The 18,938-nt window shown below is 35.6% G+C and overlaps 2 protein-coding genes and 1 long non-coding RNA gene across 9 annotated transcripts in view; 2 read left to right on the top strand and 1 right to left on the bottom strand.

Annotated features, from left to right (window-relative positions):
* The window catches only part of LOC107612097, a 6,793-nt gene extending 649 nt beyond the window's left edge, over nt 1-6,144 (bottom strand). Inside the window, exons 1-5 of one of the 6 annotated variants that reach the window (XR_002351930.1) lie at nt 5,673-6,144; nt 4,157-5,092; nt 3,415-4,080; nt 2,726-3,259; nt 1,350-1,702 (exon numbers count right to left, since the gene is read on the bottom strand). Coding sequence is in view for 1 of the 6 variants with exons in the window: in XM_021108897.1 (XP_020964556.1) it covers nt 3,230-3,259; nt 3,415-4,080; nt 4,157-5,080 (1,620 nt within the window). In the remaining 5 variants the exon portion in view is untranslated. The other 5 variants (XR_002351927.1, XR_002351931.1, XR_002351929.1 and 2 more) reach the window with 5 other exon arrangements.
* LOC110265710 lies at nt 7,283-10,537 on the top strand. Of its 2 annotated transcripts, XR_002351926.1 has the most exons (3): nt 7,283-7,655; nt 8,386-8,744; nt 10,306-10,537. It is a non-coding gene; the product is annotated as an uncharacterized LOC110265710 (long non-coding RNA). The 2 variants fall into 2 exon arrangements; XR_002351925.1 differs by lacking the exon at nt 7,283-7,655 and having other exon boundaries at nt 8,328-8,744.
* Nucleotides 12,845-17,060, top strand: LOC107612253 (putative pentatricopeptide repeat-containing protein At3g23330). The gene is made up of 3 exons (XM_021108896.1): nt 12,845-13,274; nt 14,429-14,799; nt 14,885-17,060. The coding sequence occupies exons 2-3, from the start codon at nt 14,567-14,569 to the stop codon at nt 16,959-16,961; spliced, it is 2,310 nt and encodes a 769-aa protein (XP_020964555.1). The 5' UTR covers nt 12,845-13,274; nt 14,429-14,566; the 3' UTR covers nt 16,962-17,060.

Here is an 18,938-nt window from a genome sequence, read left to right as displayed (position 1 = left end):
AGACTGATCCTCATCTCACAATTTCTTGTTAGAAACATAATGTACAATATAACATGATATTGCTCATCTCACAATCAATGGAATCACAACAACACAACAGTTGAACAAATAAAACACCTATTTTTTGTACACTAATCCCCCCAAACCTTAAATCTTAGTCTACCATAAGAACAAAATAAATCATGCAATTGCAATGCATTCCTATGATCCCATCCATGGTTTTAAATTGCAATTGCACTCTGGATTAGTTTCATTTGGTTCTAGAGCATTGCTAGTAGGTGACACTATCTGAAATTGTTATTTAGAAAAATGGATAATTAAACTCCTATCAATTTATTAAAAAAAAAAGTCTAGGGCCAGCAGTTTTATTAAAATCTAGTTAGCAAAAAGAAGTGAGTAATCCTACACGGAAATACTAAATAAGTAAATATAGATGTAATCTCACACTATTAAAAATATTAATGATAACTAATTGATAACTATAAATTACAAAATTTGCTGTCCTAGCATTCCTCTTTATTAAATAGACAAAGATGAAATATCTCTAGCCAATTATACCATGACACATTAGCAAGTAACATTATACATAAAATTGTATTGTTATATGAGAATTTAATGAAAAGTATAGGTAGACAATAAAAATGCTATACAATGTGAATAATGGATATATCGGATGTTCAATTTACTAAGTGTGTGGATAATTATCCTAATATTAAGATTTAAGTAGATAATTTAGAGTGTAATGTATTTTTACTTTATTAGGCCAATTTTAAAACCTATTATTCATGTTATTCACAAAAATTATTTTCTACCTAACAAAGTCTTTACCAAAAGACCAAGATGTCCAACGGACTTAATTAACAGAGTCGTAATGGTATTTTGCTTTCGGTAAGGAGCGAATAGTCATTTAGTTAAATAATTAGGGGTTAGGATGAAGTTTTATTCAAAAAACAAAAGAAACATCTAAAATAAATTGAATTAAATTATTTTATTAAAGATAAAAGTTGACGTACAGTTATTTTTATCTGAAATTAATAATTAAGAATCAATATATAATAACTGAGTCAAACTTTGTTGTCAATTTAAAGACTGCAAGTAATTCGTAAACAAAAAAATAGAGGCATGTTGATATCTAACAGATTTAAGGGTATAAACTGCAGAATTCTGTATGTGCAGTTCTTGAAGAAAACAGAGAAGTAGAATTAAGCAACTCAGTTAGAAGAAGAAGATATTATGAATTTATAATAGTAATATAACAATTGTAATAAAGCCTGATAATTTATCTACTTTTGATTTTTGTATATAGTAGTACATACATGCCATTACAACAAAGAGTTAATTAAACTCACATTGCTCTAGCCACCACCGAAGCCGCCGCCACCACCTCCGCCGCCGCCACCATCTGTACCACCACCGGCACCACCGTCTCCGCCAAGTCCACTAAGACCAGATCTTCCGCCTCTGCGGCGGCGGGGATCGTCATCATCATCACCACAGGAAAATATTACCATGGATATGATCCAAAGCGAGAGAAAGAACATTCCCAATAGAGATAAGGCTCCTCCAGAATTATGCGTACCATCAACAATTTCGACCAATTCTCTGCTCATCTTTCAGCGATCCAAATCCAACCTTCTCTTGCAGAATTCTCCAGATCTTGATGCGTCCTCGATAACCACAAAGTTTGCTTAGCTACCATTTCCTACGTCAAAAAGGCCATACTCCGTTTTAATAATAAGAATTATTTGTATGTTAATTAATTAATTATATTCCCTGCCTCCTTCCATCAAATTTTAAATAAATTTGTTGCCTTTACAGTTTACATAGATGGAGTGGCGAATCTTAAGGAAAACTTTAATATATAATGTGTTTCAATTGTTTTTAACTATTCATTTTAATTCCTTTTCATAATAAAAATGATTAAAATAATAAAAATAAAAAATATACTTTTTATAATAATTAAAATCATCTTTGAAATATCACTCGTTTTATAAATTGATCTCCAAAAAATGTTTTAATTAAATTTATCTTTTAAAAATTTTAAATTAGTTACGTCAATTTTTCTGTCGGTCACTTATGTTGTTAACAACGTCAAAATTTGCTGAGGTGGCACATTAAATGACACCATCTCTAAATTTAGAGTTGATTTAATCTAATTTCATAAACTTATTGTTAGAAGCCAATTAAGACCGGTAAATATGTGTTGTACTATCATTTAATGTACTATATCAGCAAATTGTGACAAAATGACGAAATGACTGATATGATCAACTTAAAATATTTGAATAGTGAATTTAATTAAAAAAATCTTTGAAGTCTAATATAGAGAATAAATAATCTTTCATGACAAATTTAATCATTTATTTCATAAATAATATAAAATAATGCAAGTATTATTTTTGTATATATATTTAGTCTAGTAAAACTTATATTTATTTTTTTAACCAACTTGAGTCAATAGAGTAATCAACTTAATTATCAGTTTAAACAAGTGTGGTAGTTTAAATCTGATGTTGTGTATATATCAATCATTAACAAGCAATTAATCTTTAAAAAATTTTAAACCGGTAGCAGATTAATTCTTCTCTATGAATAAGAGAAATACCCTTAAAAAAACTTAGACGATTATTTTAATTTTGTTTATAATTTATCAAATTTAAAATGATATAAAGATAATATAGTATTAGAAAGAATATTGTAGAGCTGGATTGGGTAGATAACTAACCTAAAAGTAGCCACAAAGGTGTTTTGGTATTCAATGTATGATTGTGTGAGGCAACATATCTAGGATTGAGGATTTAGATGCTAACATTTGGCGGTGAATGGAGCACTCTTTGTAACGTGTTACAACTTTTTCTTTTTTCCTTTTCTCTCCAAAATGGTCGATGAATCATGGGAACCACGTTGCAATGTTATGAGGAAGTAGAACCCATCAAACTATATACATATATTAATATATAGGCAACTTTTGTCTCAACCAATCAAGGGTAAATGAAAGAATCCATTATAATATTTAAAACTATGAACTAATTTGGAAGAAACAATGGCCTTTTGGCTTGATCATGTTAAAGATTGATGTAATTTTACAAGGACAATCATTTTCTGTGTTATTGGAACAATTTGTTTCATTTACAATGTACAAAAAGTAACCATGTTCTATTGTTTTTTACAGTTGAGATGTGAAAGAGACTCATATTACTGATGCAAAAATCAGATTTTACCATGATGTTCAAGCTTCTGGAGTGCTTGTCAGTAGTTCCTGAGAGAAAAGAAGGACTGAATATTAGCAAAGTTTAGAAATTAACATATAATACTTGTAAAATAATTAACAACTATGCATAATTACCAATTTGTTTGCTTTTTATTTGGTTAACTATAGTTTGAAATAGATATTATAAGTTACTGAAAAATTACCTTAGGGAGCCTCTGATGTCCATGATGTACATTAGAGGATTTAACAATTGTTTCCCACTTAGGATACATTGATGAAGCTGTCTTATGAGTTTGACTTCTTGCACAAGTGTTTGTAGCAATGTTGTTTGTTCTTGATTGCAAGTTGCTTGTGGAAATTGTAGGTAGAGTGCGCTTAAGCCAAGACTCTGATGGAGCTTTCAGTGAAGGAAGTTCAAGTGAAACCTGCATATAGCTTGAATCATCATCATCATCTGTTTCTTTTTGGCCTAACTGAATAACACATTGGCCTTCTAAGTCAATTTTCCCATCTTCTCCAACTTTGGTAGCAACTTCTGTTGAGTTCAACTTCTTGGAATGTTTTGTCATTTCTATTATGTTCATATCACTACTAGAATTTTTAGAACTATCTCCTTTGTGGATGGTTTGATTCTTTACTTCAGAAGAGATTGAACTTGAATGCGACTTAACCTTGCGCAAAGAATCAACATATAGAGTTTTCTCAACCACAGGGAGTTCACTGGTTGATGATGGTTTATTGCAGCCTCTACAATGATGTGGATCAGTTCCATGTTTAGATTTCTCAGAAACACACAAGATGTCCTTTACTTCTGTGAAACCAGGTTGAGAATCTAATGACTTTTTCCAAGGAAAAGAAGTTTTAGCATGCTGCAAGAATAAGAAAAGTGAAAAATCAAGAATTGAAAGAAAAGCTGATAGTAGAAAGTTAGAAACAAATTAGTACCTCCTTTATAGTTTCACAATGGGAAGCAACTGATTTTGCTTGCATTCCATGAACTGCAGAACTTTGAGTCTTATCCTCATTTCTTGATCCTCCAATTGGACTAAGAAGGCATAGCTTAGGAAACAATCCACAACCAGTGGCCGTGAAGTTTTCGGCTCCATTGCAGTCTCCGGTTTTATCTTCGCCATAACGAGGCAGAGCTTTAGGCCTATGCTGACTAAGATGCAGGGAAATTTCTGGTCTCAAAACTTTCTTCACCTCTTTTCGTTGTTGTTCTTGTCCTACAATTGTCTTCCTGAAGAATGATGCATATGGCTGTGTTCCGGATGTCAAGGCCTTTGCTGCCGGCAAGAACCTGTCGATTATGAAATCGCGATTGCTGGACAATGATGATAAGCTTCTAGATTGTTCCAGGACCTCTTGATCATCAAAAACACTAGTAGTGCTCATGAAGAATGATTCAGTCCTTGAAAGTGTCTCAAGAGCATCTACAAAATTCTCATCATCTGAATCAGAACCTGCTACCTTTTCGTTTTCCTTAACTTCCTCTTTGTCCGAAATCCTTACAGAATCAGAAACATTATTGCTTCCACAAGTCGAAACTGCATCAAAACATTGCTTCCTATTTACCTTTGAAACCTTCCCTGGTGGAGGATTTGGAGTGATTAGACCATGTTTTTGTGAATTGCTCTGTTCTTTTGGTTTTCCAGGAGCTTTTTCCCACACAAATGGAACAGCACCTGCAGTTCTAACTGGACCTGACTTTAAATCTGATTTGTATAAAGGTGGAGAGGGTAATCTTGTTGATGAATTGCTATCTCTCTTGCTCCTTTTGGAGGACTTTGTCGATGAGTATCGCCGCACCGATAGAAGTGGCTGGCTAAGGTTTAACTGTTTTTCTTCCATTAGATCTTTGAGTAACATGTAGTGTAGTTTCTGCAGAACTCAGAAATCAAATGTAATTTGAAAATCAAACTAGGCATTTCCCAGCAACATGTAACAAATTTATCAAGAAAATTAAAATGATATTATGTTTTGGTTATAGATGAGTTCACATTATATCATTCAGCTTTGTAAATTGGTGCTATAAGAAAATTGAAAACAATATGGAATTGAAATTGGAAAAAGAATCCAATGCAGCAGAGGATAAAAGACAAAGGAACAGTTTCAAGAAAAAGAAGCTGCAGAATTTCAAGATTTTGGTCTTGTATGAGAATCAGAATCAAAACAAAGCATCAAAGAAATGCAAATTGCAGTTCTAATTGAGCCAAGACTATAGAACTTCATTGGACAAGAATTGTTACCAAGAAAATTCTGAATGCTGCATTGCAATTTAGAACCTAGAAGCATTCTCTCATTCCAAATAGAAACATGTGTTTCTTCTTATAGATTCCTTAATGTACAATCATCATCATCATCATCGTTTTACCAAAGCAAGAAACACCAACTAACACACTAACACAGAAAAAGTGAAAGAAAGAAAGAAAGAAAGAAAGAGAGTTTTAAGGGAAAGAACCTTTTGAAAACCTCACTGCTTTTTCTTCTTCCTTTGGAAAAGGCTAACCCTGAAGCAGTGTCGAAATTTTGGTGTCATGCACAAGAGAGCACCAGAGAAATGAAGGCAAAGAGATTAAGAAAGAAAAGAAAGGAATTTTTTGTTTTTTTAGAATAAACTATTTTGTACGCTTGTGTTTATAATACCATATACTTGGTTGGTTTCACAGGTAAATGCATAATAATGGTTCCTTTTTATTCAATTCAGCATTGAATTCTTTTGTGTGCAGACCAAAATAACAGAATGTAACTTATGTATAAGCACATTATGTTCTGATTAATTTTAGCTAGGTGCCACGTGGCGTGTGGGATCGTGTAACAATGAAGGTGAAGAAATCATGGTACAGAGTACAGACAAATAAAGTGATTGTAATAATGATATACTATATGGTCCAAGACTATGGATGAAATTAAAATTTGTTGCACAGGGCCAAAGGAAAAGACCAACCGTGTTTTACGTGTTAGGTCACTTAAGTAGTTAAGTGTATATATAAGATATGATCTTGTCCATTTCTTTATTTCTTCTTTAATTTCTTGCTAATAAAATTAGGAATATGCTAAATCAAAACTTGAAGGATTACTTTAAAACATTCCTTGTTAATATTGATATTTGATGTATGTTATACTTAAGAGAAACTACAGATTTATAGTGAGAGTAATTATACTTTAGGCCTCTTATGGGGAAAAAAAATAATTATGATATATATCTGTGCTTGGATACTATCGGAATATTTGCAGAGTAACAGGAAGGAATAAATTCTCCTTGTATGTACTGAAGGGAGATTATATATAGTTATAGTTATTCTCCCAAAATGAGAAGGATATTGCTGACATTACCAAAACAATTAATTTAAGAAAAGAACATCGCCATGGTGATTAGATTATAATTGTATAATATTTTTATTTTATCGCCATGGTGATATTGATGAAAGTTTTTATTTAAAAAAAAAAGTTTTTATTTAAAAAAAAAAGTTTTAGTTGGCACTTTTTTCCATTGATGAGAATTTTTTTATTTTAAATGATTTTTGAATTAAAAATTTAGTATTAATAAAAGAGTCAACCAACTAATTTTGTTATTTAGTATTATAGTTAAAGGTTAATTCTCTGTCTTTATTATATTTTTTCAGATTATTCTATTATTATTTATTACTCTCATTAGATATGCAATTCAATTTTGGATATTACATTTCATCTAGGTGGCTAGCAGACTAGTTTCTCTGGTCCCCTAAATAAACCTAGGTTGGAAGAAGAAATGAAAAAATAAAAAAATAAACGAACCCTAGTATGTTGTTGTAAAAATCAGACCGACCCGTTAGTCGAACCGAAATATCGGTCACCGGTCTACAAAACCGAACCGAATGGCAATAGGAATATATGGGTCTGAAAATTGGAATATATGATTGAACTAGTCCAACCCTGAATCGGACTCTAATACGGTTTGATCTACTGTTAAAAACTGCTCTTTTTGAACCGTTGAACTAGCCGATTCTAATGAAACATCACCGTTTAAGGTTCTGTGTCTAGGGATAAAAAAATCCTCCTCCTCCTTTAGTCATTTCTGATTTTTTCAGTTCCTCAGACTCTCTCCTCTCTCAACTCTCAACCCTAGGATATAGCCTCCGCCACCGCCGTAAGGAGAGACTCAGTGCTACCGCCGTCCATTGTGCTCAGGGGCCACCGTCACAGGGAGTGAAAAACTGCCATCGTTCGCTGCGTTGTAGTCGTGCTCTAAGTCTCCCCCTGTTCACTCTCACAGTCTCACCAATCGCAGCTTCTTCTTCGAGCTCGGTGTCTGACGTTGTCTTCTTCTACTCAGCCCCACTTCATATGGCTTCCCGTGGTGGCTCCGTGGACTGTGATAACTAAGAAGATTATAGCTGTTGTAGAAACTATTAGAAGCACCAAAACCCCAACAACTAATGCTACATTGCTACTACAGGAATAGGTACATTGTTTTTCTGCTTCTCAATTGTTTTGATATGTTGGTTGCATGATGATGCAGAACTACATAGGTATGGATTTTGCCCCATAATAGCATTTTCAGATTAAAATAAAATGATTAAAATTAGATCAAGAATTAAGAATATCTTTGATTACTAGTCATTAGAAACTTTAGACTTTGGATTTTTGACTATTTGATATTAACTAAGCATGCATGCCTCAATAATAGTGAACCTTTAATTTCTTTGATCTATTAAGGAGTTTACTGGGAACTAAACCAGTGAAGTTGTTATTCTCCAAGTTTCTGCGAAAATAGAAATTGCTATGACACCCTTTTTTTTTTTATAACCAAATAAACTGTACTTATCGTCTAAACAGGAGATTAACTTATAAAAATTTTAGTGATTGTAGCTGTATCAGAAAAATAAGGTATAAATCCACTTAAGCTATTATTTGATTAATCACTATTATATGTTTTAAAAATCGGTTCAAACTGGTCGGTCGAACCAATTAAATCGCAAACTGATGAGAATCACGGTTCGGTTAGATGCCAAAACCGCAAAAATTAAAAACTGGAGTTGAACTGCTAAACCGGCCGGTAACCGGTCAGTCGACCGAACCGGGACCCAGCCGGTTTTCTTATTTTGCCCAAACAACGCCAAAACGCAGCCGTTTAGCATTATGATCCCTAACCAGTAACCCTCCCAACCCTTACCAACCCTAACTCACTCCAGGTCTCCAACGGCGCAGCAGCAGCAGCACCCACTCTCTCCCTCGTCCCTCCCATCACCCTCGAGCTAGTCGTTCCTCTCAACGCCGGCCATCTCAGTCCCTCCCTTTCGTTCAGCCGCCGGACTGATCTTGACGCCGTCGCAAGTTGGAGCTTCGAAGCTCACTCGGTCCCTCACTCCTGCTCGTGCAGCTAACGTCTCAGACTCTCAGCAGTGGAAGCACAGTCGCCGGGCTCGCCTCCTGCCTCCATCGCGAAGCTCTCTTCCACCGTCGCCGGCGCCATCTCTGTTCCTCCGTCGCAAGCTCTGTTCCTGCCTCCGTCGCCAGCTCTGTTCTATGCTTCATTGCTTCTAGCTTCTAGGTATTTTTTTTTTAACAATAATTGTTGAATAATTATTGTTGAATAATCTGTGAACTTGTTATGGGTTGAATAATTGTTAATTAATTTGTGAATTACTAGGTTGAATAATAGGTTGAATAATTGTTCTTAATTAATCTGTGAACTTTGCTGTTTTTTTCCCCTCCAACCCCCCTCTTTTATCTGTTGTATTTTATTTAATTTCTTGGTGAATATATGCATGAAAATGGTGACATGGAAAATCAAATCAGAATGATATCTTCTACTCTATGATCGGAAATATGAAACACAGAAACTGTTTGTATTGGTGGTGAAATTCTGGATATGTCGTTTCCTATAATCTTTTATGAGTTGTAGTGCATCATTGCAGTATTAACTTTGACTTCATCTAGTAAGAAAAGTCTGTTCTAAAAATCAACGAGCCATTGTTCTGGGGAACAATTGTTATGTTTTCACCATATGTGAAGGCATTCTGCATTAACCATTGTGTTGCTGCTGATAGTTCTTTGAATAATCAAAGTGGTTTTGATCACCAGGAGTGGAAATAATTTAACAGTAGTATGCTTCAAAGTTTCAGAATTTTTCCTGAGTTGTATTTTCTGGAATGCGTGTTTGTTTGGTTTATTTTAAAATATCATGTATCTGTGTAATCGTATTTATAAAACAAACATAACTAGGTTATATAATGTTAATTTTGCAAGTCCAGCCCTTCTTATATCATGTTATCTGGATGGAAGTCAGATTTAGGGTCATAACCTTGATTTATCATGCATATATATTAAAAAGATAGATTTTTGTGCGATTGCTTTGCACATGTTCTTGAACACACTTTATAATGAAGCTTCTACTTCTATATGTATGTAAAACTGACCATGCACTAATGGGGAGCAAGTTGGTTGAAATTCGACATGTAATGGTTGAAGAAATCATGAAGACTTGTTGAATAATATGCTCAACAGAAGTGTCAGTTACATATCTTACAGAAGTTACAATTTATGTACTCTAAAATTATAATTTGTGTACTCTCATGCAGAGGTTACAATTGGTCAGAAGTATCTGTAGTTATATTTAGTTATTAGAAGAAAATAACTTCTATTAGGGATCTATGGTAATTTTTTTAATTATTATAAAACGGTTTTTTCAGTTCAACCACGGTCGAATCGGTTGAACCTATAAACCAGTGAACCAGTGAACCAGTAACTAGAATGGTTCGATAACCGGTTCGGTTTTCAGAACCTTGCTATGTCAACTTGAAAGTAATTGTGTGCAAAGTTTGAATGTTGTTAATTTCACATTGCAAAGTTTGAACTTGTGATTTTAATTTACTGATTATTGATTTTGAAAGTATTGTGAATATTGATTAATGATGTGTTGCTGAGTTTTTGTGTTTGTTTTACTGTTTTGTGATTTAATTTTTACTTAGATTGTGACTGCCTTAGTGATTTATTGATTTCAATTATGGATAATAGTATGAACCAAGAAACATTTGCGAATATACATCTGTGGATAATAATTTTGGCTGCTAATCTTCCCATTTTGAACGATACGGCTAATCTTAATGCAGGGAAGATGAATAACTGGTAGTGGTTGTAACGGAAGCAATTTAACTAACTTCTTTCAATGGAATCTCCTCTCTCTCTTGAATTCTGGAAACAGCATCATGGGTTTGCTTAAGCTAAGGCTTAATTATAATGCTTCTTCTGCTGCTATTCACTCTCCTTTCTCTTTCAACAATCACTCATCTATCACACTTTCTTCTGATCAGTTCAATTCTTTCCTCATTTCATTTCATGTAATCATATATTCATGTTCTTTTTCTCTTCCATAATTAGCTGCTCTTTTTATTCGTTAAAAAATTAATTTGCTTATTTATTTATTTATTTATTTATTAATTCAATTTCTCTCACTCTCACTCTCACAGGCTCTCACACTCTCACCTCTCTACCTCACTCACCTTCACCACACAGTCACCGCCTCGTCTCCGCGCCTCTCGCCGGAAACTCTGCCTCGTCTCTGTGCCGCCAGTTGTTGATCGTCGTCCGCGCCCCTGCTCGCCTCCGTCTGTGTCGTCCCGGCCGTGTTGGCTCCGCTGTGGCACGCCTTCTCTGCATCCGCCTCCGCTTCGTGCCTCCTCTGTCTCTTCTTCCTCCGTTGTTGCCCTCGTGTTGGCTCCCTCCTCTGCCGGGTCTGCTCTGCTTGTGCCGGAGCCCTGCTCATGCGGCCACCCTCTCCTCGCCAGTGGCCTGCCTCTGCAACGGTGGAACGGCCCCAACCCGTCCCTGACTGCTGACTTTTGTTCTACTTCTGGCCTTCTGCAGTGTAGAGGTGAGTTTTTTTTTTTTTTAAAGTTATTCTATGTTACTTTTTTTGGACTTGCTTTTTGCTGTTTTAATGTAGGTTTAGAAGAGACAAATTGATGCTAATTGTATTTGTACTTAAAAATGATTGATTAATTTGTAATAGGTTTAGATAAATTGTAAAACTCAAGTTCAAAAAATTAATATATATTTATAGATGATGGTGCAATGGTGCATTTGGAGTTACAATTGAATAAATAACATGACTTGGATGTTAGCATAATTTGACATCAGTAACCTGTGTAGTTCTATCTTACCACATCATAGTTTAACTTGTGCATTTATGTAAATCCCCAGAGCATTATGGGCAAGGATGTGAACATAAGATGTTTGTCCATTACAAGAATGCTTAAGTTATTTGATTACTTCATGGATATGCAGTATAAACCTTGTCCACTTATGCAATACTGAAGATAAATTCTGTCATTTAACCTAGTTTTTGTTTTCCTTGTATTTCTAGACCATGAATCAGTATTCTGCATCATTGATGTACAAGGATGCGTCATGTACAATTTTCATTAATGGAAAATGGATCCCTGTTGGAAATGATATATAGAAATTCTCAATAGTCAACCTCTTATCATGTGGTTTCTTTCTTTCAGAAAGTAATGGAAGATTACCTGCCCCACACATTTAGTATCATCTGTTGTAAATGTGGATGATTTTGACTTACATTGTCTTTGCTTACTTATATCCTATGAGCTCCAAATATGGATTTTTTTATTAGTGAAAATGGATCGGTCAAAACCAAACCATTAGTCCATTTATATGATAAAAATTGTATTTGAAAAGTTCAGTTCATGCATGGCCTAATTAATAAATATGACCTCCATTAAGAAATAAATGTCCACTTTTGAAATTTTACTTTTTCATAAATAATTGAACGTGATGGCTAATGGATTAATGAACGATTTTACAACCTTAACAGATTTATATATGATATATGGATGAGGCCAAGGCAATTGTAACAAAATTGCAAGCCTCATTTTTATATGGTGATTTTATTGCCTCTTAGTTGTACTTGTACATGCTTTTCATTTGTTATGCGATTTTGAAAATTCTATTTCTTTTTGTTTGGTAATGTTGATTTCTCATTTTCATATTTTGTTATGACTCATTCAGGCTGCAGCTTGGTACAATTGAAGCTGCTGAAGTTTATATTTCAATGATTTGCAATTAAAGGACTATCTTTAGCTTGATATGTCTCTTATGGGTTAAGAACTGTGGCAAGATGGATTTAATTTCCAAACATATAAGATCATGGACGAAACACAAGAAGATGCAGACCCATCAGACCAAGGGTCCTCTAATGTTTGATGGTGGCCTTCTGACTTTGTTGAAAAATTTGGATCTGTTTCATCGGCCTTAAACAATAAAGAACCCCGTAGACATTCTGGTAATGATATTTTGTCACCTAGAAAGCATCAGAAATTGTCTGGAGCACAGGGATTCAACAAGATCCAATTCCAAATGAATTTTATTCAATCATTCCGGTGAGGATTTATTATGCCATTTTTATTTGGTTGTAGTTTTACATTGTTCAATAGTGATTCTCATCCATGAATCACGACATGCAAGCATGAGTTGCGTGCGCGAGGCCAAAAAACTCCATGCCCGCATTGTGAAGACCAAAGGATCTTGGCACTCAGACAACTCCTCCATTCTCTCACTCTACACCAACCTTAACCTCTACCAGGATTCAATCCTCCTTTTCCGTTCCCTTCGTTCCCCTCCTCCTCTTCTCAGTCGCGCTCTCACTCTCACTCTCACAGGCTCTCACACTCTCACCTCTCTACCTCACTCACCTTCACCACACAGTCACCGCCTCGTCTCCGCGCCTCTCGCCGGAAACTCTGCCTCGTCTCTGTGCCGCCAGTTGTTGATCGTCGTCCGCGCCCCTGCTCGCCTCCGTCTGTGTCGTCCCGGCCGTGTTGGCTCCGCTGTGGCACGCCTTCTCTGCATCCGCCTCCGCTTCGTGCCTCCTCTGTCTCTTCTTCCTCCGTTGTTGCCCTCGTGTTGGCTCCCTCCTCTGCCGGGTCTGCTCTGCTTGTGCCGGAGCCCTGCTCATGCGGCCACCATCTCCTCGCCGGTGGCCTGCCTCTGCAACGGTGGAACAGCCCCAACCCGTCCCTGACTGCTGACTTTTGTTCTACTTCTGGCCTTCTGCAGTGTAGAGGTGAGTTTTTTTTTTTTTTAAAGTTATTCTATGTTACTTTTTTTGGACTTGCTTTTTGCTGTTTTAATGTAGGTTTAGAAGAGACAAATTGATGCTAATTGTATTTGTACTTAAAAATGATTGATTAATTTGTAATAGGTTTAGATAAATTGTAAAACTCAAGTTCAAAAAATTAATATATATTTATAGATGATGGTGCAATGGTGCATTTGGAGTTACAATTGAATAAATAACATGACTTGGATGTTAGCATAATTTGACATCAGTAACCTGTGTAGTTCTATCTTACCACATCATAGTTTAACTTGTGCATTTATGTAAATCCCCAGAGCATTATGGGCAAGGATGTGAACATAAGATGTTTGTCCATTACAAGAATGCTTAAGTTATTTGATTACTTCATGGATATGCAGTATAAACCTTGTCCACTTATGCAATACTGAAGATAAATTCTGTCATTTAACCTAGTTTTTGTTTTCCTTGTATTTCTAGACCATGAATCAGTATTCTGCATCATTGATGTACAAGGATGCGTCATGTACAATTTTCATTAATGGAAAATGGATCCCTGTTGGAAATGATATATAGAAATTCTCAATAGTCAACCTCTTATCATGTGGTTTCTTTCTTTCAGAAAGTAATGGAAGATTACCTGCCCCACACATTTAGTATCATCTGTTGTAAATGTGGATGATTTTGACTTACATTGTCTTTGCTTACTTATATCCTATGAGCTCCAAATATGGATTTTTTTATTAGTGAAAATGGATCGGTCAAAACCAAACCATTAGTCCATTTATATGATAAAAATTGTATTTGAAAAGTTCAGTTCATGCATGGCCTAATTAATAAATATGACCTCCATTAAGAAATAAATGTCCACTTTTGAAATTTTACTTTTTCATAAATAATTGAACGTGATGGCTAATGGATCAATGAACGATTTTACAACCTTAACAGATTTATATATGATATATGGATGGGGATGAGGCAATTCTAACAAAATTGCAAGCCTCATTTTTATATGGTGATTTTATTGCCTCTTAGTTGTACTTGTACATGCTTTTCATTTGTTATGCGATTTTGAAAATTCTATTTCTTTTTGTTTGGTAATGTTGATTTCTCATTTTCATATTTTGTTATGACTCATTCAGGCTGCAGCTTGGTACAATTGAAGCTGCTGAAGTTTATATTTCAATGATTTGCAATTAAAGGACTATCTTTAGCTTGATATGTCTCTTATGGGTTAAGAACTGTGGCAAGATGGTTTTAATTTCCAAACATAAAAGATCATGGACGAGACACAAGAAGATGCAGGCCCGTCAGAGCAAGGGTCCTCTAATGTTTCATGGTGGCCTTCTGACTTTGTTGAAAAATTTGGATCTGTTTCATCGGCCTTAAACAATAAAGAACCCCCTAGACATTCTGGTAATGATATTTTGTCACCTAGAAAGCATCAGAAATTGTCTGGAGCACAGGGATTCAACAAGATCCAATTCCAAATGAATTTTATTCAATCATTCCGGTGAGGATTTATTATGCCATTTTTATTTGGTTGTAGTTTTACATTGTTCAATAGTGGTTCTCATCCATGAATCACGACATGCAAGCATGAGTTGCGCGCGCGAGGCCAAAAAACTCCATGCCCGCATTGTGAAGACCAAAGGATCTTGGCACTCAGACAACTCCTCCATTCTCTCACTCTACACCAACCTCAACCTCTTCCATGATTCAATCCTCCTCTTCCGTTCCCTTCGTTCCCCTCCTCCTCTTGCTTGGAGCTCCATCATCAAGTGCTACACTTTCCATGGCTTCTTCCACCATTCCTTCTCTTCCTTTAGTCAAATGAGGGCACTTGGCATTCGCCCTAACCGCCACGTCTTCCCTTCTCTCCTTAAAGCCTGCGCCCTCTTGAAGGACTTCTACCTCGGCCAATCTCTTCATGCCTGCATCCTTCGCCTCGGCTTCGATTTTGATTTGTACACAGCCAATGCCTTGATGAATATGTACTCTAAGTTTCATGGCTTGGGGGGCTGTGCAGGTAAGGTGCTTGATGGATTGTCTGAGAGAGGCAGAGCCAACTGCAGCACCATGGCTGTTGTCACTATGAACATAGATAATGTCAGAAAGGTATTTGATAGAATGCCGGTGAGGGATGTTGTTTCTTGGAGCACTGTCATTGCTGGAAATGCTCAAAATGGCATGTATGAGGAAGCGTTGGCCTTGGTCAGGGAGATGGCTGGAGCCCACTTGAAGCCTGATGCCTATACTTTGTCAAGCATTCTCCCTATCTTTGCAGAGCATGCTGATCTTATTAAAGGAAAGGAGATTCATGGATATGCTATCAGAAATGGGTTGGATGCGGATGTTTTCATTGGAAGCAGCTTAATTGACATGTACGCAAAATGTACTCGCGTCGAATACTCGCTTCGTTCCTTCTACCTCTTGCCCAAGAGAGATGCTATTTCCTGGAACTCTATCATTGCAGGCTCTGTGCAGAATGGTAAATTCGATCAGGGGCTCATGTTCTTCCGCCAAATGTTGAAGGACAAAGTCAAACCCATGCATGTTTCCTTCTCCAGTGTAATACCGGCTTGTGCTCACTTGACTGCCCTCAGTTTGGGGAAACAGATCCATGGATATATAATTAGAATTGGATTTGATGATAATAAATTTATAGCGAGCTCTCTGATGGATATGTATGCCAAATGTGGCAACATCAAGATGGCTAGATATATTTTTGACAAAATAGAGGCGAATGACATGGTATCATGGACCGCCATCATTATGGGATGCGCTATGCATGGCCATGCTCTTGATGCAGTTTCCTTCTTTCAGCAGATGCTAATGGATGGAGTAGAGCCCAACTATGTGGCATTTATGGCTGTTCTAACGGCTTGCAGTCATGCAGGGTTGGTAGATGAAGCTTGGAAGTATTTCTACAGTATGGAACAGGAGTTTGGTATTACTCCTGGCCTGGAGCACTATGCTGCTGTTGCCGACTTGCTTGGCAGAGCTGGAAGATTGGAGGAAGCCTATGACTTTATCTGCAAAATGAGAGTTCAACCGACCGGAAGTGTATGGTCGACATTGTTGGCTGCTTGTAGGGCTCATAAGAATGTTGAATTAGCCGAGAAGGTTCTCGACAAGATAATTTTGGTCGATCCTGAAAACATAGGTGCTTATATTTTGATGTCAAACATCTATTCATCAGCTCAAAGATGGAAAGATGCTTCAAAGTTGAGAACCTACATGAGGAAAAAGGGCTTGAAGAAGACTCCAGCATGCAGCTGGATTGAAGTTGGAAACAAAGTCCATACTTTTACGGCTGGAGATAAATCACATCCATATTACGACAAAATAAACGAGGCATTGTATGTATTATTGAAGCAGATGGAAAAAGAAGGTTATGTTCTTGACACAAGTGAGGCACTTCATGATGTTGATGAGGAACACAAACGTGACTTGTTACTCACCCACAGTGAGAGGCTTGCTATAGCATTTGGCATCATTAGCACTCCTGCAGGTACAACTATCCGTGTAATAAAGAATATTCGGGTTTGTGTGGACTGCCATACAGCAATTAAGTTTATTGCAAAGATTGTTAGCAGGGAAATCATTGTCAGGGATAATAGCAGATTTCACCATTTTAAGAATGGATCTTGTTCATGTGGAGATTATTGGTAATATTAATGTAGCAACTATGGTTGAAGTCCCAGAATATAGTGGTTTTTTATTCTTAAGTTTATAATTGAAAAGAATTAACCTCCATGACCTGATCCTTTACTTGTGCTATTCTATAATCTTCTATCTCTCTCTCTCTCTCACACACACAAACACACACACAGCACCATTGCTTCACAGTATTACAGAGTCATGTTAACATGGCACCAGGACTTTTGCACTTGAGAACATTGAGTAAGTTCTGAGAGTCAAAGTTTGCATTTTTGCAATGAGGGCGTGGAGGGTTCATCCACCACATGGCGTTTTGAAGTGGGGTTTTATTTGGATGAGTTTTTGTTTCATTGTATTCAAAGTTGGACCACTCTCCCAATGGCCGTTGAAGGAGGCCACATTCATTCTCCATGTCTCCATGTGAATGCTTTTGCTCTCTGGCTGAGTATCCCTTCAATCCTTTGGGTAAGTTTCTCCCCTTCTCTTCCGTTTGAAACGCACATACACACAATTAGTTTAGAGCTTCTTACTCAAATTACGATGGTCTAAACTTCTACTGATATTGATTGATTTACTTTTAAATATACTATTATTATTTTGAGAGAGAATACAGATTTATAGTGAGAGACAGAGTAATTAAAACTTCGGTTTCGCTATAGAACCAACTAGTAGTGTAGCCAACTAGAACCAAGTAATTGAAAAACAAAAAAATTGGCTTGAGTTGGCTTATACTGTAGTTAGATCCCTAGACATTTTCTTAAAATTTAGGCCTCTTGTCATAAACAAAAAATAATTATGATTTATGTCTGCTTGCCTGCTTGGATACTATCCGAATAGTTGCAGGGCAACGGAAAGGAATAAATTCTCCTTGTATGTACTGAACGGAGATTATATATAGTTAGAAGGATATTGCTGACATTACGAAAACAATTAATTTAAGAAAAGAAACATCACACTGGGGATTTGATTACAATTGTATGTTATTTTCTATTATTATTATTATTATTAATTACGCATGCATGTGCCCACATCTGCTACAAAATTTCTAAACAATTTGATTTTACTTTCTACAGGTGTCATGAAATATAGCACGTTACCTTGCTCGGGATCATACACGAGATGGTTTCATGATTCACTTCACATGTTAGTGACCACACACATACATTGCACTAACGAATTAAAAAGTAACAACATATATAATTTACCAATTATGGTAGGTGTACATCAAAATCAGTCATTAAAATTAGCTACTAGAGTAGAATACATATTAGAATACAAAATACACATTAAAAATGAGTTAAACTATATATATAGTGTATATAGTGACTGATTTTAGTAGCTAATTTCAGTGTATAAATAATATTTTGATAATTTAATATACAATTATTTATTTGTGTAAAAGTTTTTTATATTGATAGTGTCATATATATATGCCCTTCATGATCATACACTTGCCGCTGCATGAGTATGTACTATGTAACATTATTGTATAAACAAAAGTGATGTATAATGGATGATTTAATTATGTTTTGATGATGATATTCGTTATTGCTATAATTGTTCAAGTGGATGCGTTCTGTATATTTAAGGAAGATGAAATTATTGAAATGATACTGTTTCTTGTAATAATAATTCAGGGGGATGTAAGTGTTTCCATTAAGGAAGATGAAATTGACTTTCAAACTCAAGAAAATTTTGTAGTGATAATAATTATAAGATGAAAGTAAAAAGCAGGATTATATTTGATGTGCTACTAATGTTAAAATTTTATAGGACTATTTAACTTGATCATGTTATTAAAAACAAATAAAAATGGACTTAAATTGCATGAAATGAACGGTGTGAAATTAATTACATTATCCAATTATAATTTATAAAGTCCCAAACAAGTAAAATCAATTGATTTTTAAATATATTTAATTCTGTATACGACTAATCAAAAAATTCTTATTGGTTGAGAATGTAAAGTAATTTAATTTATATATATTA

This window comes from Arachis ipaensis, chromosome B08 (assembly GCF_000816755.2).
Source record: "Arachis ipaensis cultivar K30076 chromosome B08, Araip1.1, whole genome shotgun sequence".
Lineage (NCBI taxonomy): Eukaryota > Viridiplantae > Streptophyta > Magnoliopsida > Fabales > Fabaceae > Arachis > Arachis ipaensis.
Note: the sequence above shows the minus strand (reverse complement) of the source record. Positions and strands in the feature narration are given on the sequence as shown.